At 36.9% G+C, this 27,915-nt stretch overlaps 1 protein-coding gene across 4 annotated transcripts in view; it reads right to left on the bottom strand.

Annotated features, from left to right (window-relative positions):
• Positions 1-1,306: 1,306 nt before the first annotated feature.
• KITLG (KIT ligand) overlaps positions 1,307-27,915 on the bottom strand; it is a 55,980-nt gene continuing 29,371 nt past the window's right edge. For 3 of the 4 annotated variants that reach the window (XM_054068904.1, XM_054068922.1, XM_054068905.1), the window contains exons 3-10: positions 22,618-22,680; positions 18,175-18,354; positions 16,112-16,274; positions 15,117-15,212; positions 8,341-8,450; positions 7,789-7,865; positions 6,231-6,314; positions 1,307-5,247 (exon numbers count right to left, since the gene is read on the bottom strand). In XM_054068904.1, coding sequence (XP_053924879.1) covers positions 6,275-6,314; positions 7,789-7,865; positions 8,341-8,450; positions 15,117-15,212; positions 16,112-16,274; positions 18,175-18,354; positions 22,618-22,680 — 729 coding nt within the window. In that variant the 3' untranslated portion in view covers positions 1,307-5,247; positions 6,231-6,274. The remainder of the gene's footprint in view (positions 5,248-6,230; positions 6,315-7,788; positions 7,866-8,340; positions 8,451-15,116; positions 15,213-16,111; positions 16,275-18,174; positions 18,355-22,617; positions 22,681-27,915) is intronic. The other variant, XM_054068913.1, reaches the window with a different exon arrangement.

Raw genomic sequence — 27,915 nt, forward strand, 5'->3', positions numbered from 1 at the left:
TCTTTCTGTGAAGAATTTTTTTTCTGATATCCAGCCTGAACCTCCCCTGGCAGAGCTTCAGGCCATTCCCCCTTGTCCCGTCCTCAGTCACTTGGGAGAAGAGGCCAGCTCCTTTCTCTCCACAACCTCCTTTCAGGACTTAATCAACGCGAGCTTATGACCCGCACTTACTGGGAATTCCTCGTTCACGGGGAAGAATTGCAATCCCCGATCCCCATCACGAATGGGGTTCAACGGGTTACCCGCGCCTGCCGGCGGAGGGTAGGCACAAGCTGAGCCAGTCAGTGTAGCGCGCGTGCGGCCCCGGACATCTAAGGGCATCACAGACCTGTTATTGCTCAATCTCGGGTGGCTGAACGCCACTTGTCCCTCTAAGACATGACTTCTGCTATACCATCAGTGCAGAGTCCATTGCTCCACAACCTTCAAGCCTAGCAGCTCTGCGTTTCTTCAACACCCGTAGCTCTCATTCTTCTCCATGCCTTAAATTCTGCCATCCCCAAATTTTGTTCCCATCTCCCAGCCCATTTACCCTGTTCTCTGCTCCTTCTCATCAGTCCAGCCTGTACGTCACTCCTATTTATAAACCCCTATATCTGCCTATTGCAGTTTCACCTCAATTTCTTCAAAGTCTCCTTACCTTTCTCAAAGGTAGATTTAAAGTCTCAGAAGGATTATCTCTTCCTCTAAGGCTGATGTTCCCCCATTCGCTCTCAGGATCAGAGAGATGCCAGAGAACCCTGAGGAGGTCAGTATTTTCTCCTAAACTCCTCCCCTTTCCTTGGGCTTCTTACTGAAAAAATACAATAAACTATTAAAATCTGAAAGGAAGGATGCCACGCTTACAGGGTAAGCTCTAATCTCAGCTGAAAAACTCTGTTATTTGTAATACAGCTTTGAGTTGGTAAATGCCACTTACTGCAAATGAAGTGCATTAACAACATTCAAACTTTTTAGTGCTAAATTAAATCAAAATCCTAATACATGGCTAACAGCAAGAACAGGATGTGAAAAACCGCCTAAAGCAGGGCACAGATTTAAGTTCATTATGGAGCTACAAGAATCCAAAGTTTGATTAATTTTCACATCACAGATTCACTACGGATCAGCATTGAAGGCCAATAACGAGGATATGTACTTTGATGGTACAAGACTTCAAAATGCTTGATTAAGAAATGAAATGCATTATGAAGAAGTCTGCACCTAGTAGCATACATTCCAGCAGAAAATTCTTTCAGGAGATGACAGGACTTAAAAAAGGTCTGAAATGGGAGTGGCACAAAGCAATATACTAATTATTTGGCAGTGCATAATATCTTTATTTAGAACAATAAAGTATATGTATATAATGTAAATTCCGAATTTGAACTGGTATAAAAAAGGATCAGGGAAAACATCTATCTTTAGGAAGACACTTATATACAGACACATCACATTTTATAAACTGTGTTGATTACCTTCAGTCAGAATGTAACTATGCAAGATTGTGTTGACATTTACCTCAAAATAAATGAATTTGCCAATGATACAACCAGCAAAAGTCTATGTCTCTATCACTAAAGAGTCTGAAGTTTCCGCGTTCCATCAATTTGAGATCTTAATAGCAACATGCCACCATTACTGAAGATTTGCGTTTAATAGTTGAATCAGATTCCTGAATTGAAAAATGTTGGATAATTTCTAGATGTAAATATAACACAAAATATCTGGTTTTATACATAGAGTTAGTTTTTCAATAGCTGTATTGTGCGTGCTGAACAGTTCCAGCATATTACAAAGAGAGAGCAACAGAGAAAACAGCTGGTAGAGATCAGAATCTAAGATGTGCAGATTGTCCACATATTCCATTATATAGCACATTTTATAAGCTTATTTATAAAATGACCTTGTGATGAAATAAGTACCATTAATTTATTCAAGTAAACACACATCTGAAGTAGCACATTGAGTTACTCAGTATATCACTATCTGCTTTTTATTCTCACAGGGCCACTATTAATTGCATGCAAAGTTCAACTACATCAAAGGAAACCTAAAAATGTTAATTTCTCACAAAACCAGAGATATCTGAAAACAAGATTTGGCTAACTTTCATATAAAAAAACCGCAACACTAACTTTCCCTCAATTTCAGTTTAAGAGAAAGGGCGAGTTTTTTCTGTGTTAATGCATGTGTTATTGTCTACTCAAAAACAAAGACTGAAAAACTGATCACTTCAGAAGTGAAATAGCTTATGACTACAAAGAAACAATAAGAGACTATTTCTGCCATCACTACTTCGACTGAGCAGTAAATTATCCTATTTGCATTGATTTAAAATAGGTAGCACAAGTCAGTAGTCTTACAAAATTTCATTATATCTGAAGTAAGGGACTCCTCAGTGGGTGTACAAACTGGGCACAGAAATTTTCAAATAATATCTGATTGAGAACACCCAATGTTTTGTTCAGATGTCTTGAAAGACGGTACAAAGAACAGGAAAACCATGAGCTCCAATTACATTTCTGCCACTTCATGTGTTGTACGACTTTGGTTCATATTCTAAGAATAATGTTTGCAATGTGAAGTTGGAAGGTTTATACATGAATTTTCTTTCTGTTCTCACGCAGCCTTGAATTTACCTTGCTCAATGGAAGAGATTAAAGTAGGTGATATTATTTGAAAGTAACTTAGCTACTATTTGAAGATGTTACTCTTCAAAGGTGAACATTTGGCAGCAGCCTATAAGGGTTTAATGTATGTTTCAATTTACAATGGATAATTACTTTAGTATCAATCAGTGGACTAAAAAGCCTAAAATACAGTGCATTTTGAATATCAAAGTATAATTTGGGGCACAGTGATGTGCAATATTATTGTGTACTTGATTTTCTGGAAAAAAAACATTTAGAAAAACTAACATTCTCATGAACAAAGAACATAAATAAATACAGGATTTGTTTTTAACTGAATTTGAGAAAAAAACTGTAAGACATCAAATCCATAAGCTTGGTTTAAGAACATAGTGTATAGCAACATGAAGTATTTAAGGTTTCTGTAAAATGTGTATGGATAAATTGCTTCCATTTATTATGCATAGTCTTCTACTCCATCAAAACCAATACATAGTTATTCCCTGCACTACCAATAAGGTGCCCATTTCCCATCCATTAGGTCATTCTGACATTTCTTTCAAGCTAAATCTTAAGTAAGTGTGAAACACAAAGTCCAAGGGACTTTTGAGGAAGAGCTACACAATGTCAAATGAGACTGAGTTGCAGATGGAGAATTCCGTTGTTGCAGAGGTAAAATCTGCAATGCACTTGCTGTTCAGAAGTGATGAGTAACCTTGATTTTTTCTTATTAAGTGGTGACAGCTCCACCACCTTCTGAATAAAAATAAAGGCCTAATTCTCACACTGAGCTTCTTTTGATTTACTCTAAGAGAAGTCCCTCAAAACTCTGTTAACATTAATGGAACTATGGTAATTTACACCAGCTGAGAGGGACTTGAGAACCTCCTTCTGACACCCAGAAAGTGCAAAAAGTATAAATAAAAATAATTCCACATGGTCAAATCCTTGTATTAGTGTATTCACAATAAGTTTTGACATTGATCGCAGTAGGGTCAAAATTCCACACAGAATGGCTGCATGCACACGTAAGCTCTGTCATCAGACAGTAGGATTTTGAGGGTTTTTATTTTCAGTAAGTATGAAAGATGAATTTTACCCATAATACACACACACACTCTCTCTCGCGCACGCACACATATATATTATATGTATGTCATACATAATATTCTTTTTATGCATGGTTCTCATAAAATTCAGCAGATGATTAAAAATTAAGTAACAATATATTTTAAAGAGAACAACTTTATGCAAAACACTAAAAAGGTAGTGTTTGTTTTTTAAAAATAACTTCCAAGTTATTTAAACTAAAACTCTTGCTGACCTGGTGAGTTTGATGACAGATGACAATTTGTCATCTGAAGTGAGCTACCTTTACCTTCTGAAGTACAAAACCCTAATACAGATAAATAATTCATACCCATTATCTGGAAAGAGCCAGGAAAAAAAGATGCACAACTACACTTCTAACTTTTACCATAGTATTTAGGATTTACTTGAAAATGCATGTCTGTATGTGAATCCTGTACAGGTCCCATAGATCATAAAACAGCAATAGATGCAAAGACAAGTGAGAAATACAGCCTTTCTCTTTTGTTTCAAGAATTAACTTTAAGAGTGTAGAAAGCCAGGATAACAAAGTCTACTAACCATTTAAAACACAACGCAAATGCTAATCGCAGCTGATGTAAGTAAAAGATAAATACATTCTCAAAATCTTTCAGATTTTCTATGTTATACTTTTAAAGACAAGGTAACAATGGCATGCATTTTCAGGATTCAAAATGCATTTCATGGATTTGTCTTTATTCTGATGTTTGAACGCGATTCAGACTCTTTACTTTCACTTCCATTCGCACGGCTGGAAACTTCACCAGCGTTCACATACCCAACAGTTACTCATAATGCTTCTAAGTTCCATGAGGTACTTTCACCTCCTGTGCACTTTGTCTTCATCCAGTATTTGCTTCTCCTGAACAGAGACCACCAACGGCGATGAATTCTTGAGGCTTTCTAGAGTGGGCAACCAGCCACCTGGCACCCGACAGAGACTACATGTTGCTTTACATGACCTTTGCCAGGCATAAACACAGCTCCTTGTAAGTAAAAGGCTGGAACACAAGTCCATGGCATGACTTTGTTTTCAAGTTTTATATACAATATTGAATGGTATGTTATCTGTATCCATTTCCGCATTTTCTGTCAGTTCGGAGAACCCCATCTGAAGACATGAAGGTAAGGCAGAGGACACAGAACTTAAATTAAGGATGCAAAGGTATTTATGACTTTCCATGATTACACACAGTTGTAGACATTTGAAAGATGGTTATTGTTCAGGACGTGTACTTTGTTTGCCAGAGTCAGGTGTAAGTATTAATGCAATAAAAATCACAAAATGCCACACAAGGTAGATATTCACATAAGGTATAGTCCTGCTAAGTGCACACTCTTCTTGCTGTTGTTCAATTCAGTGTTGGTTTCACAGTAACGAACACAAATTGTCCTCATTTCTGTATCATGTCTATGGAGTCATGGGCAGCAACAACAGATGCAGACTCAGTCTGTCACTCCAGAAGGAATACGAATGTGCTTAAAGCTGCTTCATTTATGAAGCGAACATGGAACTGTTACCTGCCTGAAGAGAAAAACAGAAATTATGATTTTGCTGATTAGATTTCCTCTCTGAACAGAGGAAACAGTAGAGCTTTTAACAGATGTATGACAACAAACTTCCTTTGAGGCAATCTGGACAAGCCAATACCAAATTGAGTTTACATCTTTGAAAAAAATCAAACGACTTGTCCGATGCAGTTCCTTTCTCAGCGAGCAAGTGTCAGAATAAAGCAGTTAGACTCGAAATCTCTCATGTTGTAGCTAACTTGACCACAACGAACACCCTGCAATAAACCTGAGAGAGACCGCTACAAGATGAACTGCAAAACTTGAACTGGCTGTTACACTCTTAGGCTGCTCTTTCTACTCATGATATACAACGAAGTATTCGGCACTTCCTGAAAGTTCCAGACCCTTGCCAGAGGTGCAGTGGGTTAAGTGCAGCACAACTCCTGTTGTACCGCTGCACTGCTAGGTTGCACTGTCTTGTGGAGGACTGCTGGGACCAGGAAAGCTCGCTTGCATTTGCGGCTCACTCTTACATACTAAAGCAAGAATGATGGGTCTGATAAAGCTATGAAGACTTGCTATGCTGAGTAAACAATAATTAATAGGAGCTCAGCACTAGTTGGCCTGTTCTCCTGCACTTATCTGCTGGTTTAAGGATTATGTGTTTTAGGTCACACTGCTTTGAATCAGCTGTAGGACAAAGGCTAAAGACTCCTCCATATTAGCTCTCACACTAAAAGGAGAAGCTGTAGCTGTCCTTCACTTTGGAATTTAAGCATATTTTGCTTTGCAATATTCATGTTAAAAGTCAAATGCCTAAATTAATGATACAAGATTAATTACATTTGCATCTAAATATCTTCACTGCAAACAAACTCTACTGATAATAAGTTTTATTTTATATTTTTTTCTCTGAAATGGACTCCAAATCACTTTGTATTTGCACAGACAGGAGTTCTTAAGCCTATGGTAAGACTCTCAGCTGTAACAACTTACCAGTATATGAAAAGGTAACAGTGTTGAGGGAGAAAACACAACAGCTACACTTGTAGATGTTCTTTTTCTTTTTGCTGCAACACACTGACAAAAAAAGGTACTTTATTACTACATTGGTAGCGTTTCAAAGAAATAGAACAGTAAGTTTTATCAGTTAGTTACAATAAAAACATGCACATATAGTAAAAGGGAACCAAAACTATTAGAATTTGAATATTTCAAATACCTCAAGGAGGAGGGAGAAAAAAACATGCACAACACATTTAAGAAGATTTCTGATGGAGAATATAACCCGTTTAAATTTTCTGTTTAGACCTTCTCCTGCATTTAACTAATTGTTCTGTTTTCTCTTTTCCTCCTATAAAGCAGTGTTTTATACTTCCTGTGACATTAAAAGGAAGACGCATTTTCCATTTCAAAAGTTTTTCTATCTCTGAGGATGAGGTGAGGGTGAGTTATTTTTAGTAGCTGATATACTTAGTGAATACAGTTTTCCATTCTATGTGCTGCAGGTGAAAGAAACTTGTTCCAAGAATGCATTTTTCTGGAAAGTTTAAACACTGAAAATTTCAGCCTCTGTGACCAAAACCTTGCCTGCTCCTGCCTTCAACAGCAGACAGCACCAGGCATTTCACGCAGCATGAGAAACCTACAGTATAAGATATATCCTTTAACTCTCTGCATCAGAATTTTCCCTTATCCCTCACAGTTTAAATTTGATTAAACACCCAGAAATATGAGGTTAAATAATGCCCTCAAAACATTTTAGCATGAACTAACTATCATTCTAACTTAAAATATCCCTAAGTCCTTTTCTGAATTTCACAGACTTCTTGCCCAAGTCATGTCCAAGCCACTTTGAATGCCTTAAACGATTATTTCTGAAGTGATTAACTGAGTTACACAGATTTTTTGTTCCTCTTAAGAATAAGCTAGAGCAGTGTTTAAATATGAACAGAGTCGTGAATCATTCAGGACAACCTTATGAAGTTATTAGGACTGGAATGAGTTCTCATTACCTTTCTCTAAACAATAAAACCCCTGGAAAACATAGATTCTTATATACACACCCTGGAGAATGTGAAAAAGTAAGAGAACATACAAAATATTAATGTAAAAAATACTTAAAAGGATTTAGAAGTGCAGCCAGGAAGACACTGTTTTCTATTTATTTACATTATATCAACCTAGCTTTCCACCACCCAGCAAATGAAGACATTCACTTTTTACTGTTACTTCCCCTATAATTCCCCCTTGGCAATCCTTTCTCACAGTGGAAATAAGAACACCTAAAGTAATGGCAACGTCTCATTAATAAAATTTTGTATACAGAAATCTGCACAGTATCAATTTTTCTATTTAAAGTAAGAACTCCTTTAAGGGACACACCTTAAGCACACATTTTGCCTCTACAGCAAAACTCTTGTGTTTGGGTTTTTTTGTGTTTCTCTTAGTTCTAGAGAGAAACATTCAAGAATTAGCTCTCAAAGATAAACTTACATTTGTATATATTTGCATATATTTGTACATATTTGTATATATAAGGAAAACAGCATACCTTATCTCATTTTCCTCTTGACAATTCTGATATTGTGTAGTTTCATCACTTTCTGGTCTGGATTTCGGATGTGTTTTCTAGGAAGAAAATGCATTATATATCAATATTCTAAATAATTCTTTAACAACTCCCTTAACCATTTTATGTTTCAGTTTGCTTTAAATTTTCAATATCAAAGTAATCATGCAAAATATAGGCCAAATATTGTCATCTAACATACATCTACTACTGGTATAATGTTACTGTCAAAACCCTTGTATTGTAGGCAGGGGCACAAGAGGCAAAAGCAGAAGAATCCTCTTCTCAAGATATAATATAGGAACTGGGAAATCCTGTGTTTTCAGTTTCCAATTAGACATCTATCATGGTGATAAGACATTTGTACTTCAGTGGTAGAATTCAAGAATTTGCCATTAGCATGTCACACAGTTCAGTGAAGATCAAAAGAGATGTCTCTTGCTTTCAAACGGAGAATGGTTCTGCTCTTCCCACCTCTCCATATCTAAGAAAAGTAGTATCACTATGTAAATAATTAAATGTAATATTTCTTACCTTCCAGTATATGGCTCCCAAAATAAAGCCAATAAGAACAGACAGCAATGATGTCAATGCTATGCTGATCCCTTGCAGGCTGGAGCTGCTAATGAAGCCGAGTGCCTCTTCTGCAATTACAGATGTTCTCATTAGTGAAGACAGATTTATAGCAGAAAACTATCTTCAGGGCAAGGCTATTAGCAGTAGCACTTTCATGTAACACATACATAACAGCATCTTAAACAACAGAACAGACACTTCAAAGTGCTGTGTAGATGAGATGCACTTCATACAAAAATCACAGGAAATTTTTGACCACAATGATGCTCCACCCATTTCTGAAACAGATGTGTTGAATAGTTTCAACACTAATTCCCTTTTAGTCATTTGTAGAGCATTTTCTCCTTCCTGCATTTCAAAGTTTGGAGTTTATATATTTTTAAAGGTCCTAAGTTTATAACATAAAGTAATTCTTTGGAAAAGAATATATACGTCACTTCACGCATTTGCTTCAGTTCCGTAAGACACATCTCATTCATTGCAGATAGACATTTCACCTTGCAGTAATAAACAACCCACGTGAGGCCTCCCGAGGGAGGTTAATTTAAAAAAAATAAGCCTGACTTCAATTCTAATGTCTGTCTGGAAAGGTCTCGTTGACTTCAGTAAGATCAAACACTTGTACCTTGAAATCTATCTGAGTGTTATCTTATTGCAATTATTTCTAGGTAGCTTTTTACATTTTATATGGAAGATCTCCAGTCCTAGTCTTTTATGTACACAAGCAATTCCATTCCCCTCACAGGGAGCTGTATGCTTGCTGAGACTAAAATGTGGCCCTCCAGTTACTTAATTAAGAGCAGTACATGAAATATCCAACAGAGGCACCCTGGGATCCACCTTCTGAAATACAAAGTCAACCGGAGGAGACTGCTAGTTTAGACACTATCCACCCAGTTTTAGTTCATTTCAAGACTCGGTGTCTGGAGCTTGGATGGTGGGTATATTGTTCAGGTACAGGAAAAGGACCAAACTGTAAGAACTGGAAAAGTCTAGGTGGGTAGATATGGAAATGAAAATGGACCAATACCACTAGAAATTTATGTGACTCATGCAAACAGCAAATGTCTAAATATATGCGGTATAATATAGAGTCAAGCAACATGTATTTAGTACATTATTAAATAGCCTCTAAGAAAACATTTTAGTCTAGAAAGGAGCATTCTCATAATTAAATAGCAACTCATTTTCAACCCACTGACATCTTCTGGTTGTCATTTTGCAAGCCTTTACACAAATCTTTTTATGTCTGAAATTCAATTGTGTTTTCTGGAGTCACAACTGACAAAACTAAAAAGTAGTAAAACAAAAAGTTTGTATCTTATATACTATGTATACCTCTGCCTCTCATACAGTGCTTACAAATTCCAGGTTCTGACTACGGAATTGAATTTTACTTACATCCAACAGGCTCAGTACACTAAAGGAAACATTGGGCAAACAGAACGAATGCCCTGGAAGAAATCTGTCTACGGAGGAGATGGGAAAGATAGCAAAGATCTACAGAGGTGAACGTCAAATGAAAAAGAGAAGCTATCAATTAGTTTGCCTCTGTCTGCTTGGACATTAAAATGAGGATCAGAAATTAACTGTGTGGGCACATCTTTTCTCAAACTGTCCCAGATTAGGCACAGAGGAGGTTTGCTTGCAGAACTTAGCTTCATGGAATCTGGACAAACTCAAGTGTCATAGAGCAGGCCTGAACACTTAAAAAAAATTTGTCATTACTTTATCTGAATCGTATTTTCAGTTTATTCTTAGCAGAAAAAAAGCTATATTGCTCCTGTGCTTTAGCCAAGGAAAATGCAACACTGATTTTGCCTGATACCATTAGCCATTCTTCCCCAGTGAGAGACTGCTGAGTTATACAACTGAATTATGTAAATCCCAAGGGGACTGTCATGTTTTCTGGATTCTGCTTTGCAAACTTCAGAAAAAAAGGGAAAGTGAAATAAAAATCAAAGGAAAAACCCTCCAGGTCATATAGAGCATAATTTATTTGATAACATGTTATGTTAGAGTGTGTAACCTCAAAAATCCTCTGCATCCTCTGCAATGTTGGGCAGCATGTCATGGCAAGCATGCTCGATTTTTACATGAAATTCTGCAGAAATATTCTGTATGCAGGGTGATCAGTGACAGCCTAGGAACCTCATTTTTACCATCACGTTTTCACAAACTTTAGAGAATCTTAGACAACAGAAGAGCCCCCTTTTAATGAGATATCTAAAAGTAGAAAAATGTGATTTCTGAAAAGAAATCTCCAGTGCAGATGCTTTCTTCAGCATCTATGGGAAACTAAAAGGAATTAATAATTAGATTTCTACGTGGGAACCTACATTCCAGTGATGGAGCCTAAATACAGTCAAATTGTAACATTCACCCCTGCCTACCTTTTAAAAATGGCAATAGATTTCTTTTCATAACTAGATGTCTATGAATTAATTTGAAAGCTACGTAACCTGTAACTACCTTAAAAAGCAAATAACAACAGATTATTCAATTTCACTTTTAAATTCAGAAAAAAGTTTCCTGAAAGATCTGGAAATAAGTCATGGCAGGTTTCTTCACATGCTTTTTATTTATAGTATAGCAACATCTAAAGCAGAACAGGTTGGAGATTTTTCAGTCTGGAGAACATCCCAAGGACCTGTGTCCTAATAAAAAAAATGGAGATATGGCAGGCAAGCTGGTTGCCAACAGGTTTCTATTAGGAGTCTTTTTCTCTGTTAGAAATTTTAGAGCTCTGCACATAAAAATTCCCACTCCCAGCAGCTGTAGAGGCAGAACAGGAGAAGGAAGAGGAGTATCAGTAAATTTGTGAACTCCTTGGGCAATGCCAGAGCAACTGCTGGCTTTGCAGTTAGTGTATTACTCACTTAAAACAGACTCTATTCAGCAAGGTACAAAAAGGGAGTGGAAGCGGGCCAGCACCTCTCAGAGCTCTCATTCTGCACCTTCTGCAAGAAACCCTCAGGAAGCGAGCACATCTGATGTAGATTTATGTATAGGCTTCATGGATATTGGGATATTAAGCTGTGACCAAAATATATTTTCATTAAAAGCCACTTGGCTACACAATTAAGTTACTGAGCTGCTCTCCACCTTGAGCCATGTGTGTAGGTTTAGCAACCAATTATGATTCAAAGCACTAGCTCAATTTTTTTGCCATATACGTCTCAAAGGAATTTTCAGTTTACCTCTGCTCAGCTCCAACACAATTACCACAAGATCTTATCTATAAAAATGCAGAGCAGCTCTCACCTGTTCATTAGGGTTTTCCATTAACTATAAAGTTGGAACAAAGGAACAAAGGCACAGAAGGCAACGCCAACTACATTAAGCCATGGGTTAACATTTTCAAATTATTGAGCAATTACTGAATTAAACTATGGTATTCTTTACTTAATTATAAAAAGAGACCTTCTTCCTAAAAAGTTAGAGGTCTCTGTGTTTACATGTTCTTTGTGCTGTTCAGTACTGGATAATAAAGCTAAATTATTATGAGGAAATTATAGGTAAAAAATGGAAGAAAGCAACACTGAACTTTCCATGAAAATTTGAATTATATCATGGCAGTAAACTGAGTGAGAAGTGTTAGTAACAGCTTGTAAGTTGATGCTTTAATCAGAGCAATATGAGATTCATCTGAGCAGAAGAAAAAAGACTAGTATTTACTGTTTGGTTCAGTCAGCGAAAGAAGAGGTCAGGACTCAAGACTTCTCATCCTAACAGTTGTTCTTTACATGGGAAGCATGTCTGAGTTCTCCAGAATATGTATGGTATAATGATACAAAGAAATATCAATGAGACTGGGACTTGAACTGTTACTTGGAATTTATACTGGACTACAGTCACTTAACACAAAGAAAAGAAAATGAATCAGCCTAAAAAAAATTGGAGAGGTTAGTGATGGTGTCTGAGAATTTTATGGGGGAAAAGATGGAGTGGGAACATGCCACAGATCTACATTCAGTATTACAAGGATGAAAAGAGCAATATTGCCATTAAAAATAATTAGAATGGATAATTGTTCCAGTATACACTTAGCTAGGGTAAGACTTCTATTGTAGATTTAGTCAAGGTCCTAATCTTATTATAGTATAATTTTATTGTTGTGCAATAACTACAAAGTAATGAAATATGACTAAACAAACGTAGCAACAAAATGAAAAAAACCATACTTTGGCTAATTTGTATTCTATACAATTTCTATATTAATTATTTCACAAATTATTTTATTAGATGATGCACTTCTGGTCTGTCTAAGTTGAACTTAGAATTAAGAGCAGTTTGAGCAATCTAACTACACAGACTTTATTAATAGATTCAAAATTTATTATTAATCTGGAGGAATTGTTTTGCAAGCAGTGAATGCTTCTAAGAGGTGTAGAAATTATTAATTTTAAACAGTTTAATTTAAAACTGTTTAAAATGAAAGAGAGCAATATAAAAGAGTAAAATGCAGTAGATTGTGTCTAGATATGCTTCTTTTCAGGTTTCCCCTCTTCCCCAAGTTTTTCCCTTTCTGAAATTTGAATCTAGTGGTGCTGTTCTGAAGCTGGGCTGAGAAGTCTTCACAGGAGAATAAGGGTTATTCATTGTTGTTCCTCCCCAAAAGGTAGGAATTAACTAACCCAGAAAATTTACTTAGCAATAAAGTCAAGACAGAACTAAAATTAGTACTGAAGACTATTTTGGGGGAGTAAGATAGAGGGGCCAATAAAGATGCCACTCCTTCCTCCCCACAAAAAACTCCAAACAAATAACTCAAGTGTAACCAGTCAGCATCCAATGCCCAAGTTAATGTAATTTAATCTGATTATGAGTTCAAACCGTCCCCAGCCCCGAGACATGCAGTCCTCATGTCATTTCTACATAAGGGTGTTAACTGATATCCAATTTTCCAATAAATTGCTTAAGAAAATGATAATCAGTTAAAACACACCTGTACAGCATATGGCCAGCCAAGCAGTATCATTGACTTACTGCATTATTTTAATCAGGCTTTTTTCCTACTGGATTATCAGTTCCATCAATAAAACAAGATTAATAAACCTGCTTCTGTATTCCCCTCCACAGTACAGACACAGGTGCCATACTCTGCAGTGCTGCCTGGCATCCCTCCTGCTACTGTACTGGGTCAGGCTCCCATCATTTGAACTGCTCCTGCAATCTATCTGTCTTTTTTTTGGCTTCTTGATCCATTCCCATTCCTTCAGGCTGCAGCTGAATATTCTTCCTCTAGCAGCAACAGCAAAAATTATCACATGTTCAGACCTGAGAGAGACAAATACGCACTCTTTAGCCCCCTCCTGGTGTCTTATAATTGGCACTGGGCTCATCACGTTATTTGCAGCCAGCTCTGTGACCCCTTGGCAAGGAATTTATGTCAGTAAGACCTCTCTTTTTCAAAGAGGCAGGCTGGTTGCCAGCAATCAAAGGTGGGTTTTGTTCCAACCTTCTACTCAGAGGTTTATGGGAAATGAGGACTTAAGACCTTCTCTTAATTAGAAAGCAATCAGCAAGGGCTTCAAATCTGACAGCAGCTGTGAGCCAACTGAGAGGTAGCACGCATGGTGATAAAACCCCAGAGAATAACTAGATTACAGTTCCAAAGAGAAGCAGTGTGAGAAGAAATCTGTTCTTAGTAATATCTGTCCCACGATCAGGAGCTACCTTTGTGCCTACCAGGCTAGAATAGCTGCCTCCTTGCCCATGTTTTCTTAAGCAGAAGGAGTACCAGCCACACACTTACCCCTCGCACAATTAGATAACATGAATGCATGTGAAGTGAAAAGGGAAATTCTAAAAGAGATACAGATTGCCATCCTGATGTGTCTGGGAAACAGGAACAGGGGAAACAACAATATGGTGAAGCTTTAATCACCATTTCAGGAACTTCTAAGGAAAATCCCCTTCCTTTGTTCACATGGAAAGCTCCAGAGAGTATTCACTTTGTTGTACATGATGTCACTAAAAGCACCTGAAATTTTATTATTTCTCTTCACCTCAGATTACTAAACCCCTTCTGATCTCAGAATAGGTAATGTTGAGGCTATTAAGCAATGATTCATGGTTCTCTTATCTGTCAGTGACCAGTTATGTAAAACACTGACCACAACAGGCGAGAAACATGGAAGATGGCCATGCCAGAGAGATTACAGCCTGCCAAAGGTGTAGTGACTTTCTCTTTGACCTGAGCTGGAAGCAAGCTGCCTGTGGAGCTGGCCGTACTGTGACTACAGCAAGTAAACACCCGGGCTGTCTTCAGGTTTGGTGCCAAACTTGGGATTGACAGTACTCTCAAAATGCAATGTACAGGCAACCTCTTTGTCCACGTGAGTACCCTGGACCCAATCCAGGACAGCTATTCTGTTTGTTTGGAGCAACGTCCTTTTCTGAGAGTGTTTTATGAGGTGTCTGTGGCAGCCAAGTTTGCTGAGGCCATATGACTAGTGAGACCTCATGACAGCCAAAATGAAGAGACCTGCCCTTTCCAAGTTGTAGAGAGCTGTCACATCACTGCAACTTGATAGCATCTCTAAATTTTGATTAGATAAGTTCATTGCATTTCAGTATGACAGCTGAGAAACACATGGTACACCATCAGGCACAAGCAACTTCCCATTAATTTGCACAATTAATGACATTCTTTTCCTCTGAGCTCTCATAACAACCAGCTACTAGAGCAAAATGGAGACACATATATTAATTCAATCACTTGTACTTACTGTTACTGCTAGTGTTACTGCCAATGCTGTCATTCCTAAGGGAGCTGGCAGCAACAGGAGGAAACAAAAATGTTTTTGTGACAGCGACTCTGGAATCTAAATAGAAAATGAGTGTGTCAGCATTATGTAACTCAAAATACAGTTCCCTCTATATAATATGCTGGGTGACAGGGCCACTTCAATGTGGCTATAGGGCTGTTTTAAAAACCTGGCTAAAAGGCTGATGGTGAAGTGGATTAAACTAAAAAAAGACAGTCTTATTAAGAAACAGATGTATCTACACACTGACCTGCTGCTTGAATAACTGTTCTGGAAAAGCAATTGCTTTAAACAAGTTCGTAGGTTATGACACTGATCTGGTCCTAGTTACTATGGGTGTAACTGTACAACTGGATATGTTGCCCTAATTAAAAAGCTAATAGCTGTCATTGGAGAGAGGAAAAGATATGAAAATACAAAACCTCCATTTACTGGAAGGATGAAAATGAACTGCAGCAGCCTAAATTGAGCTTGTTATTTTTTTTTAATGAAGTAATCATAGCTCTTTTCAGGAAAGGTTGGATGAATGTGGAGTTGGCTCGAGGCTGCTGCAATTTACAACTTGTCTTAGCTTCCTATCCTTTCAGTAGTGCAATCTTAGGCTCCTTTACTGCATTATGAAAATTAAATAAGGCATTAATAGAACATAGGAAGAAGAACAATGTGAGAAGACGATCTAGGATATACTGGGGATGAAAAGAAACAGAGCAGAGCATTGTGAGTTTATTTGAATTACATTAAGGAATGATGTCACTAGGAGCGATGGCACTAGTTTTACTGGCAGAATAAACGTGACATAACAGAAATACAAGCTTCAATGTCGGTAGTAATTTTAACTGGCAGTTAAAAGGAGACATGGAGATACAGGGCTAGATGCTTAGCATCTCTGAAATAAAAGCAAAATTACCCATTTATATCTGCTTAGATTCTGTCCCCCAAAATAAGAGCCATCTTACCATTCTCTGGTGTTTCTACCGTTGAAGGCAGAATGCAGTCATTCTTATCCAACGTGTCTGCAAACTCCTTGTAAACCTCAATGGTACTATTAAAATGTCTAAAAAAATCCTCAGGAATGAAGTGACCTTCTTCATAAAGGTGACCATTTTCTTTTACAAAATCCTAGAGTAAAATATTGAATTCAGCTTGAAAAAAGGTCAAGAGAGATCTTAATTTCAGCACCTCAACAGATGATAAAAATATCCAAAGATGACATAAAGTAGTTTAAATGTTTAACCTGCAGAAGACCAGATTTGCTGTATACGGTATTCATAAAACATACAAGCCCACTGATCTGAGGATCTCAAACTAGCTTTGCAAATAGAAATACATTATTAATTCAGCGTTGCAAAACTACCAAGAAATGAAAGGCAGCCTCCCATCCTACACTGAAAAAGAAGAGACTTTTTTTGTTTCCCTCAATAAAAACATAACCTTGATCTCACACTACTTTGCAATGTTCCACATGATCCTTTTAATCTGAACACAGGAACAAAACACAATCATAGCTATTGTCATAAGAGTACAGGGAACAGAATACAATAGCTGGGATACAGTAATGCACAGAAGGAGGCTGAGATCCCTGATAATGTACCTAAAAATAAGAGCAGGACTATAAACAAGGAAGCCAAATCACTCTGAGGTCAAGCAGACAAGTGTGTTATGTCAGACTAAACAAGATGGAAGTGCATGTTAAGATATTTGATGGTTATCTTCTTATTTTCTTTTTTCTTAACTCTGGCTTTCACAACAACTGTTCATTACATGAGCAGGTCAAATTTGGTTACTCTATACTCCCAAGAAGGAGGACAGTGGTAAGAACATGAGTTAAGTATATACTAAAGAAAACTTCCTAGTTCGGGTTCCAAAATTATTTATGTTTAATGCTGAAAGTACTAGACCTAAGATCATTCTTCTCTGAGGATATCAATAAAGAGTTGTTTCTCTGAATTACAGGATATTTACTTCTTCATTCTACAAAAGAAAATACCTCTTCCCCAACTGCATTCCAGCTGAGTGCTTCGAATCATTAGGACAAGAATAGGGGGGTAAAAAAAGACATATTTAAGTCTGGACAGAATTCAGTCTGAAATTGAAAGGTAGGGAATGTCTAAATACCATCTGCAATATAATTCCAATATATGCCAAAGTCACAAGGATATGACACTCTAAATGACATTGAGTATTTTAGTCCATTTGATTAATTCTGAATGTTAAAAATGTGCAATTACAATAGCTAAGGACTTGATAAAAATAAAATGTATGTGGAAGATGAAATTTTTGCCCTAAAGAATGTGATGGATTTTGCCCAACTTGTTCAGTGGAACAAAACCTTCAACTACCAAACTTATTTTTGATCTTCAATAGACTACTTAGAGCTGGGTAAAGGATTAAAAAGTGTTTTTTTCCCTATCATTTTTCACTCAAGAGAATCAGATGTCTCTTGAGTGGGACTCCTGAAATCCTTCTAGATGTGACTGAGATCCAGAAACACACAGAAATAGGCCAATATCCTCTAGTATTTGCTATGTCTTTGTATAGAAGTTCATTAAACCATGGTGAAGCTCTCAGACCTCCACAAACTGTGATCCGCACTAGAAGTATATTAATAACTCCAACCACATAATCTTTAAATTTACATTAGGATCACTAGCAAAATGAATAATGTAAGCTGCATGCACAAGGAAGATTTCTGCCAGTTTCAAACAGACCAGAATAAATTATCTTAAAGATGACGGTTACATTTTTGACTACTTAAATAACTGTATACAGGTCACTGTATATACTGTGATTCCTTGTAAGCCATTTTCCTATTTTGCTTTGAAACAAGAGACATGAATAGCCAATGTTAGCACAGTGTACTCTGTGTTTCTAAACAAAGTAGAATTTCAGATGTACAGGAATAGAAATGAGAACAAATGTAATGAAGTTTTGAACATTTTTAAACTATTACTGAGTACTGTGAAACAGAAAATTCAAATAAAAATATCCAGCAAAAAAGTAGAAAATCTGTATTAATTACCTTATTTTTATCGAAAGCTAGACATGCCATAAGGTCATTAATTATCCTTGTGAGATTATTGATGATTAAATAGTTGCTTAAAACATCAGACATATCTGAAATATCTGAAAACTTCTGGAGAAGATTATGTAGACTCCTTGAAAATTCAGGCACCATCAAATGCAACCAACAGTGATTAGGCTGTCAAGGGGAAAAAGGAGAAAAAGAGAGGCAGATAAAATATCAGATTTTTGCAAAAACCAGTTAAGAAACTCAATATGCAAAAGTAGATTAAACTGTTCCTTCCAATTTAAATTATCTTAAAAGTCTAAATTAAAATTCATCTTGTTTAGTGTGGCCAACTTTCTCCTCAGCCCTTTTGGTAAAATTTCTATTCTCACTATTACTGACATATTTATGGTTGTCTGTTAAGTGCCATCCCTTCATTAAATTCTTAATGAATGTTAAGAATCAGTCTGCTGAGAATTTGAGCCTTGGGACATACTTCCATGCTTTCATTAACCTATTTATTTTTTCAAATAACTACTGCATTAATTTCTTTCTCCAGACTTTCTTTGAAACAATCTGTTTTCATTTTATTATTGTTACCCTATATGACTCAGTTAACCCCATAGATCCTTGATTTAAACCTCTTCTGAGGAAAGATTCTGTAAACATTTTGAATGAAATCCATCTGTGCTTTTATCCACCTCCAAGTTAGTTAGCTCAGTTAACAAATTCTCTTCAGCTTTTTCACTAAATGACATTCCTGAGAACAATTTCCAGATCTAAATGTTTCCCTGTGTGTTTGCTGACAAAATGATTTTGCACAGCCTCCTGTGGTATCTGCCACATCTGTGCCACTGGAATAGATTTCAAATTCTTTCACTGACACCTAAGCAATTAGTTTGCAGATAAAGTTTGTACAGCTATTCACGTGATTGAAATCTGGTCATTCATCTTTCTGCCTTAGAGGGAGTCCTTAACTTCTTTAACTTAGATTTACATAATAGTAGTCAAGCAAATAAAAAAGCCATCCAGCCCAGGAAAAACCCTAACCCAATATGGTCCGAAAAATGCAGTTAATGCATTAGTCACACTGCAACATGTACCTGGAAATCCCTTCCCAATATAAATATTGAATTTTTAATCATAAATGTCATGGGAATTTATTCCATATGTGAAACTAGTTTTCAAAATGTTTGAAAATGTCTCAGGATCATTAAAGCCTGCCATATACCAAGATCTTGGCCCAGCAACTCTTAAGTATGCTGCCCTCATGGATGGGCAGCATCCATTGAATCCAATTCACTCCATCTTCCACAAAGCACAGTAAATGTTTAGCAATGTATCCGCTTCTAGTCTTAATCTCATTTTACTCTGTTTCTGCAATAAACATGCACACAGATTCTTTATTAAAAATAATGTATCTGCTATTATCAATATTATTACTTGGTGACCAATTGTTTTCTTGGTGACACAAGTGGTGTTCTACCTTGATGTGTAAAAGTTTTCAATGAGGGAAAACACAATTCACGCTTTTGAAGACTAGCTGGACTATTAGGCTTCCAGGCTTAGAGAACCAAGTTGTAAATACATTGTTTAGCTTCACATGACTTTTCACTTTTGTGTATACCTCTCTCATACACTGAAAACAAGTTACAAGTCAGTATTATCATCTTCTGCAATTAGCTCAACAATCCCTTAAAAAAAAAAAAGAAACAAAATGAGGAATGGATTGTGTTTGACTTGATTTTGATTCCCTCTTTTCCTTCAAGCACAAGGATGGGAGGGGAGCGACAGAAGCAAATATATCAGAGGAAGCTTGTTTGAAATACACTCTGCTCAAGCAGCTTGTGCTGTGCCATTTCCCACTGTCCTCACGAAACAGACAACACATTTTCCTCTGCTTTCATGCAGGAGCGTGGACACAGAACTTCTGTGCATCCCTGAACTGCAAACCCAGAAACCCGTTTCCTCTGAGGTCTTGCGGGTGTGCATTCTCTGGCACGGACTTGCAAAAGCTTGCTGCTTCTCCCAGTGAGCATTTGGTGATTCCAGCAGGGAATCTAATTTGTGGCTCCCGCGGTTTACCATGTGTGTGGGAGTCTCCTCTGACTGAACTGTTCTGACCTAAAAAGCTGTGTTTCACGAGAGCTTCAAGTTTTCTTTCCAGTAATATCAAACTCTTCAATCGCTTGCTTTCTCAATACCTATCAAACACAGGGATGAAACTGTTGAAATTGAGAAATGTAACGTTGGTTGCAAGAAAAAATGGAGGTTTATCTTTGCCTTTTTGTGCAAACTTTGATCAAGATTTACATTTTAGGACAACTGCAAAACTGACTGCCTCTCTATTTCCAGGTAGTCTTCAGTTTTTTCTCCCTATATGTATACATAGCTAAAAGCTTCAAGTTTATTTCCTCCTTCAAGTTCAGCCCCTGCTGCTGTTATCTTTACCTTTTAACCTTCAGGTTAGACTACACAATTCCCTCTATGTGAGACTACTTTTAAAGCCACTCAGATGTTTTGAGCTAGTGCATAATGCAACAACTCTTCTGTTTAATGGATCGGGTCAGTCTGTTCCTGTTACATGCACTACACTGGCTTCCCATCCGCTTTGCATTCACCCTACCTTTACTCATCTACATTTGAGGCTCGCTACCTTGAGAACACGTCTTACTTTATGCACAAACTGAAGATTGAAATCTGTTGAAAATAATTGTAGAGCACGGTTTCAATCCTTTCAGAGCTCAATAAAAGGTATTCGCTTTATGCAAAGCCACGGGTTTCCCAGCTTGCAGGGAACTTGCAGAACCCAGAGCCACCTATTTACTCATCCAGCCTTTTCTGTGGTATATGTAACACAACCTGAAATCCCCAGAGAGGAATTTGGCAAAGTCAGATGTGAATACCACAGAATACTTCCTCCTATGAAGGCAGGTAGCCAAGAGCTGCACCTTCTAACACTATAACTGAAAGTGGCGTATGAGCAAAGGGAATATGGAAATCCCAGCTCTGAACACCTCTTTCTATTTATTTTTCGGCTGCTCATCATAAATGTAAACAGAATGTAAGTTTCTGGATGTGATGCAGCTAGATGACATGACATTCAAATTACAGAAAAGAAACTGTGTACTGGCAGCCAAAGCTTACCATTGAGCAAGGTAAGACTTAGCAGTGAGAACAACCAGGACTCATAGCTCGAGCAGGTTCTCTGGCCTTCTTCATCTACAGTGCCAGCCTCCCCAGGAGCACAGTGGAGGAAACAGCCCCAGTTCAGCCCAACTCTCACCCACCAGCTATCGCGCTCTGCCACAATAAACCCTAACCTCACAGCTCAGGGACCTTTACCCCACAGCCTCCTTTTCCTCCAGCCGCCTTCTTCTTCTTCTGGTCTGAGAGAGTGCTGCTTCCGGTATCTTTCTCCAATATCAATAGGGAATATTTCTGGATTTGCTACGATGTTGTAGGTTATGATGCTTTTCAATATGTGTATGGCATACAAACTGGGTTTTCATACTGAAGACTTTGTATAGACACAACTTCAACTTTTTACACCTACCAGGTGATTTCCAGCTATTGATGTATGTGTACAATGACTCATTCTTAAGACAGGCACAATATTGTTCAGTTCAATTGACAAATTAGTCCTTTTCTTACTTTTTTCTTTCCTTAAAACTACATAGGACAGTAGAGCTATCAGCATAATTTCTACTTTGACCTTATTTCCTTCTCTCCTTTTTCTTGCAGTGTATGCAACAACCAACAGAGCAGCTTCAATGCATCATTCTAAAAATATATTTCCAGATTAAGGAAAAACATAAAAAATATTTTGTAGAATAAGCAATAAGATAATATGAAAAAGCTTTTAATAAGAAATGTTACAAAATTTAAAGAAGGTAGATGATGCTTATTTGAAAGTATCACTATGTATTAACTATGAGATTATATAGAAAGAATACTACAAATCATGTTTGAATGAAATAATATCCTCACTTTCTAACAGTTTAGTTCCTGATGCTAGCATTTGCTCAACTTAAGAGTTCTCTTTATTGGCTACTCAGTATTTGCTGTACTTTAATGGCATTTTCACTGGCTGAAATGAGAAGGACATTCTACAGCATATTCCAAAGTACAATTAGAAAGGAACTACTTCTTTAAGAAAGAACCAATTTTTGGTCGATGTGACAACACCATAATTTGACTTTTCCCAGAGCAACTGTTAAAAAATTTAATACAGAGAAACATTTTTCTAAGATTCCTATAATTAAAAAGGTTTTAAGTGACTGCTAGAATCTCTCTACGATTCTTTTAATTGAATACTTGCAAAGTATATGTAAAATGAAATAACCATTATTTAACTGTAACTTACTAAGCCATAGGACTAGATACAAAATGTTATGGTCATCACTAGTTCCAGTGGGCTATTTTATTGGATTAACTCGAAGTGGTTGTACATACCAGACTATCCATCTTCGGGACATATTTAAGGGTTATCATATAATCATTTGGGAGATTTCCGACCTACAACAAACAGATCATAAAGATGTTATTACTGACTACGCAAAGTAAGACTGAATTTCCATCACTGTATTCAACAAAATCTGTCAAATGTTCAACATAGAGATGTACAGGAACAGAAACAAGAACAAATCTAATCATTTGGAAGATTGAACACAACTTTTCAGTTATCTACCAAGTGTAAAAGCTTACATACTGTTTCCTGTGGAACTGCTACTGATTCTTATTTGCTTACAAGTGAAGCATATCTTCCACACCTCTGTAACATTCCCACACCTGATCTGACCATGTTCAATGCTACCACTTCCCAGCAGAAAGGGGAATGAGGAGCAGAAACTCCACTGCATTTTCATCTTTTAACAGCATGTCTTGAAGTGTTTACATGGCAAATTCTATGTAACCTCAACCACTCCAAACAGTAGAGGACCCAGTAGTCTCTAAGCCTTTTTCTTCCAAATAATTTCCTACTTCAGCAAGCATCTGAACCTAAAGAAGCACTTGCCTGCCTTGTGCTTAATTAGGTACCAGGTCAGAAAAAGACTTGAGCACAACTAACTTTGAAGCTGTACCTCTTACTAACGATAAACAATATAATTACAACAATGCCCCGAGGTAAAACAGAGCTTCCATACATGTAAGCTAAGCATGGCTTTGCAGATGTGGGTGAATAAGGGGGCGCTGAAGCAAGGAAAAGGAGTGGAAGAAGGGTTATCACTGAATTATACAATGCAGTCTGCCACAGATGGCATCCACCATTACCGTGAAATGCCATTTATCATCTGGGGAATGGGCTGAGTGAAGAGATGAAGAGGGAGATGCTGCCATTATCCACAACCTCTTGAAGAACTTTCTTCAAAAGGTTTACCAATACTATGATGCTTACTGACACAGTAATACTATCTCTGTTGTATCAGTGAAATGTTCAATTGATATTTCTCATCCTGGTTTGAAATCCATTTATTCCAAAGGCAATAAGCACCTACGTAATTCCTTTGGTGAACCAGAATCTACACTTTATTCAGCAAAGCGTTACTACTTATCTAGGTTAACGATGTTATGGCTGCTTTTGATTCTACTGCTATAGCAACCAGCACAGAGGGGTTTTTTCTCATGCATTTTTAGGTAGTATTTTGTTTGACACAACAGAATGTTGTATTTGTTAATTAAAATTTAGTTTCAATTAAAAACCGAAATAGCAATTTCAAAATTATATAGTTCTAGAAATGATCAAGGACCGATGCACAGTCAGTCAGCAGTAAATTACTTTTTTGTTTTAATTTACAGTATGGTCTGAGCCACAGTCTTTCAGTTCAATGACATCTAGCTTTCTCCTACAACTTTAAAATCCAACTTTTACACAAATGTATATTTCTTTTGACACCAGAATTGTCTATATCAGTTTCTATTTACCTGGCATTTTGGGGAATTTTCCAGATGCTCTAAATACTGTAATGTATTGCAAATTCTTTCTTTAGACCATCTGATTTATTCTAAATCCTCATTAATAGGTAATCCAGTTCCTTTTTTAGCTTCCTTTGCGTGCCTAGAGAGGTAGAAGTAGCAGCTCTTCAAGCAGAAAAGATAGTGAAGATGCTACTGTATGTGCAAAGTTTGCCATACTCACTCTAGAGGGATTCAATACTTAGCAATGTCAGCAAAAGCACTGTTCTTTAAGAAAGGTCACTGGAAGATTGAATTTGTTCCAAATCAATGAACACTACAAGAACTGATATGCATTATGTATACTATCTACTTTACTGGCATTAGAGCCTGTCAAGCACTTTTCATGTACAGTTAAAAAAAAAATGTAACTGCCCAAGAGCTCTTACAGCTTCTCAAACAATGCTGGAGAAGGCAGCTCAGCCTCAGATATTTTTCTCCTTGACAGATTGTGAATCAGAAAAGATATTTTTGAATTTACTATTAAAAATGAAGATCAAGGGGGGAGAGGGTGTTAAACACAAAATATATGCCCTGCCTCAAGACAAAACAACTTGTTAAAGTTTTATTGATTAAAGTCCACACGCCAGATGCTCTGCCAATGGTAAATGATGGAGTTCAGTTAAAGCAAGGGAGTTATTTTTGTGTCCCAGTTGGACTTCCCAACTCATGCATGGAAAATAGGGTAGAGCCCCTGGTGGAAGTGTAAGGATATATTTGTACTAAATCTGTGCATTTTATAGTCTCTTGCTTTCCTGAAATGAATCTTGAAATTTCATTGAAGGCTAAGCACCAAGACTATGATCCAAAAGCGAGGACTTGATTTTCAGCTGCTGAAATGATCCTGAAAAGAATGAAAGGACTCTGTGCTTGTTCTGTGCAGGGTGTTTAACTGTTGTGGCTCCCAACAAGGATTTGCACACGGCAGAGGACAAGAGGGCTTTTTGCTGCTTGAGCAAAGGGGGATGGAAAGGGACTGTCCTTTGAAACTCCCTGAGTCCCAGAACAGCTTTTTAGATTCTTGTGCTCAACTCCTTAAGTACAGTGATGAGTGTGGAGGTAACAAAACACCTGCCTGCATGACTTTACTTTTCAGTCAAAAGTAACAGTTTTGATGATTAGAATGTCAACTGATAATCTTGGAAAGCAATGTATAGAGCTAAGATAACCCTGCATTGCAATTAAAATGTTACAAAACCTTTCTTTGATTTAGTGGGGGTGTGGTTGTAGAAATCAGACTTAGAGAAGAGCTGAAGAACAGAGAATCTAGATGTATGTATTTGTATTTGTATAAAACCAACATTAAGTGCTATATTCCCAGTTGTAACAAAATCTCCAACTGAAGAATGTAAGATCCCTTTTGAAATGCAGAGGTTTGAATATTTAATACAGCACTGTTAATGCTGCATAACCCAAACATACTTTTAAAATATGCTCATGGTCACATAGACAGGGAGACGAAAAACGGATGTTGTAAATGCGATTTAGGTTCCATAAACTACTCTTTCATCACAACAGCAGAACAGAAATGAAATGACCTATTTCTGCAGTCGGCTTTGAAACAAGGCCTACTGCTCTTGGAAATTCTTTTTACTGTGACTGTTCAGAAAATTTTAAGGAGACAGTCATACATATCATTATTTTTATATACAGATCAAAAATAAATTTAAGTCCTTGAAGTAAAATTTACCATTTACCATTGTCAATGATTTCTTTTTCTCTGAGGCATACAACAGAAAACCCAGACTTTCCTTTTGGCTACCATTTCTACCTCACATTTTTCTCTTTCTCATTCCCCTTTCCTACTCTTTAATGCCTCTGCATCTCCTTTCTTTGCATCCTTATCTTTTTGTTTCCTGCATGAGCTTCCACTTTCTGTCCATCATTTATGCAATCTACTCTATCTCATCTGCTAATGAAGTAGTTAATAAAATCCTCATCATTTGGCTGAAGACAACATGCTAACGATTTCAGTTCACACTTCTTACAGCCATAGTGGCAGATTATTTGCAAGATAACAACATTGGATCATTTTTTAGAACCCTCTCACTCAGGAGAGTTAGATCCATTTAAAAATAAATATAAAATGTTGCAGAAAGCATAAAGTACACATTTACAGCAAAGATGCAATGTGAAGGTAAAGTGAAATAGCATGTCTCAAACAAGCAGTCTGGTCAGTAAATGATGACTATTGTTTGTGCTTCCAACATTCAAAAGAAAAAAGATTTAGAGAAGAAGATCATGAAAGAAGAGTTGAATATTTTAGATTTTGTTAACTGATGAAACCAAATTATGTAGGTACATTCTATACATACTGCATAGTTCAGTGAAAATTCTTCTTATATATAGGTTTGATGTTCCTATTTAACAAATATATATATATAACAGCTTCCTAATTCTTATGCAAAATCAGAGTCACAATTACAGCAATACACCTTTCTGCTGACTTACAGTGCTGAAAAGAACAATAGGGAGAGATTTTATTGACAGGTGCTGCAATTACAGTTTCATTATATGGAACATTTGTTCATCAAGTAATGTGTTTCCCTCCAGACACCTTCATTAAAAAAGAAGCAGGAGTTCAAATGATTAGTAAAGCAGAATGAACACACTCTAAATAATTTCGATCTCTATAGGCATGAAATTATGCTCTTTTAACATTCTTACTATTGAAAAAAAAAACCCCTTGTTCAATTGTTCTTTGGTTCCTAAAGTCATTTTACTTAGGTCACATTCCTTCTATGAAAAAATTATATTATAAAGATTTGAATAAATTTAATCTTACAGAAAATAAAAGTCATTTTTGTATGAACACATACTAGTCTGGTTTGATCTTAGGTTGATTAATGCTTAGGAGTTTTGTTATTGAATCTGGTCTTCCTTTCCAACTCTAATTTCTGGTATGAATCTTGTATGATGCTAGTGAGAATCCAGATTAACACCACAGAAAACAAGTTACATCATACATCTGTCTTCAATTTATTACTCAACACAAAATGGATTAGGCAAATGACCCACACTGTCAGGCACTGCACAGTGTGCCTTATTTATTCTCTAATAACTTAGGTTTAATAGACATCCCTAATCTACATCCATGGAAAGTGGATGAGATATGTTCTTCTCACATTCCTAGAATACCACGCAGTTGAGCGGAACACAGCCACAACCGTGCTCAGGGGTTTTCTAACAGTGATACAGGAAGTTTATAGTACTTGGAACAAGCAGCATGGAACCAAATAAATGAAGACTACACTGTATCGAGCTACAGGAAAGAGAGTTTGGTAGGCAATTGTGGTACTGTTTTGCTAGCTGTATGTGAACTGCAGCAGAGGTAGGGAAGAACACAGTAGGAAAAAGAAAGAAGAGAGACACGGATTCATGTTGCAAAGCATTTTAGCATGAGATACGAAGAAAGAATTTGCCTGGAGTTCATCAAGGAGCATCCTTTCTGTGCCCATGGACAGCATAGAAATGGAAATACCATGGAAATAATGAGGAGAAGCTAGGACAAGAGGGCAAACTCAGCATGTGTTAAGACATCACAGGCAGTGCTCATAGTTAGTGCCTTTGAAATAAATAAAACAGGAAGCTTGCTGTTGATAATGAAAAAAAAGGAGGAACAGCTTGAAGGAAATAAGCAGAAGATACAGGGTCAGGGTAGCAAACTAATACACAGAAGGGCAAAATTATAGAAGTCAAAGCCAGAAAAAGACTCTTCTGTGGACTGGATTCTTATCCACCAAGAATATGGGGAAAAAAATGCATTTCTGTGTACAGAGTGCTACAAAAATATTTTTT

The sequence above is a fragment of the Cuculus canorus genome, chromosome 1, assembly GCF_017976375.1.
Source record: "Cuculus canorus isolate bCucCan1 chromosome 1, bCucCan1.pri, whole genome shotgun sequence".
Taxonomy (NCBI): domain Eukaryota; kingdom Metazoa; phylum Chordata; class Aves; order Cuculiformes; family Cuculidae; genus Cuculus; species Cuculus canorus.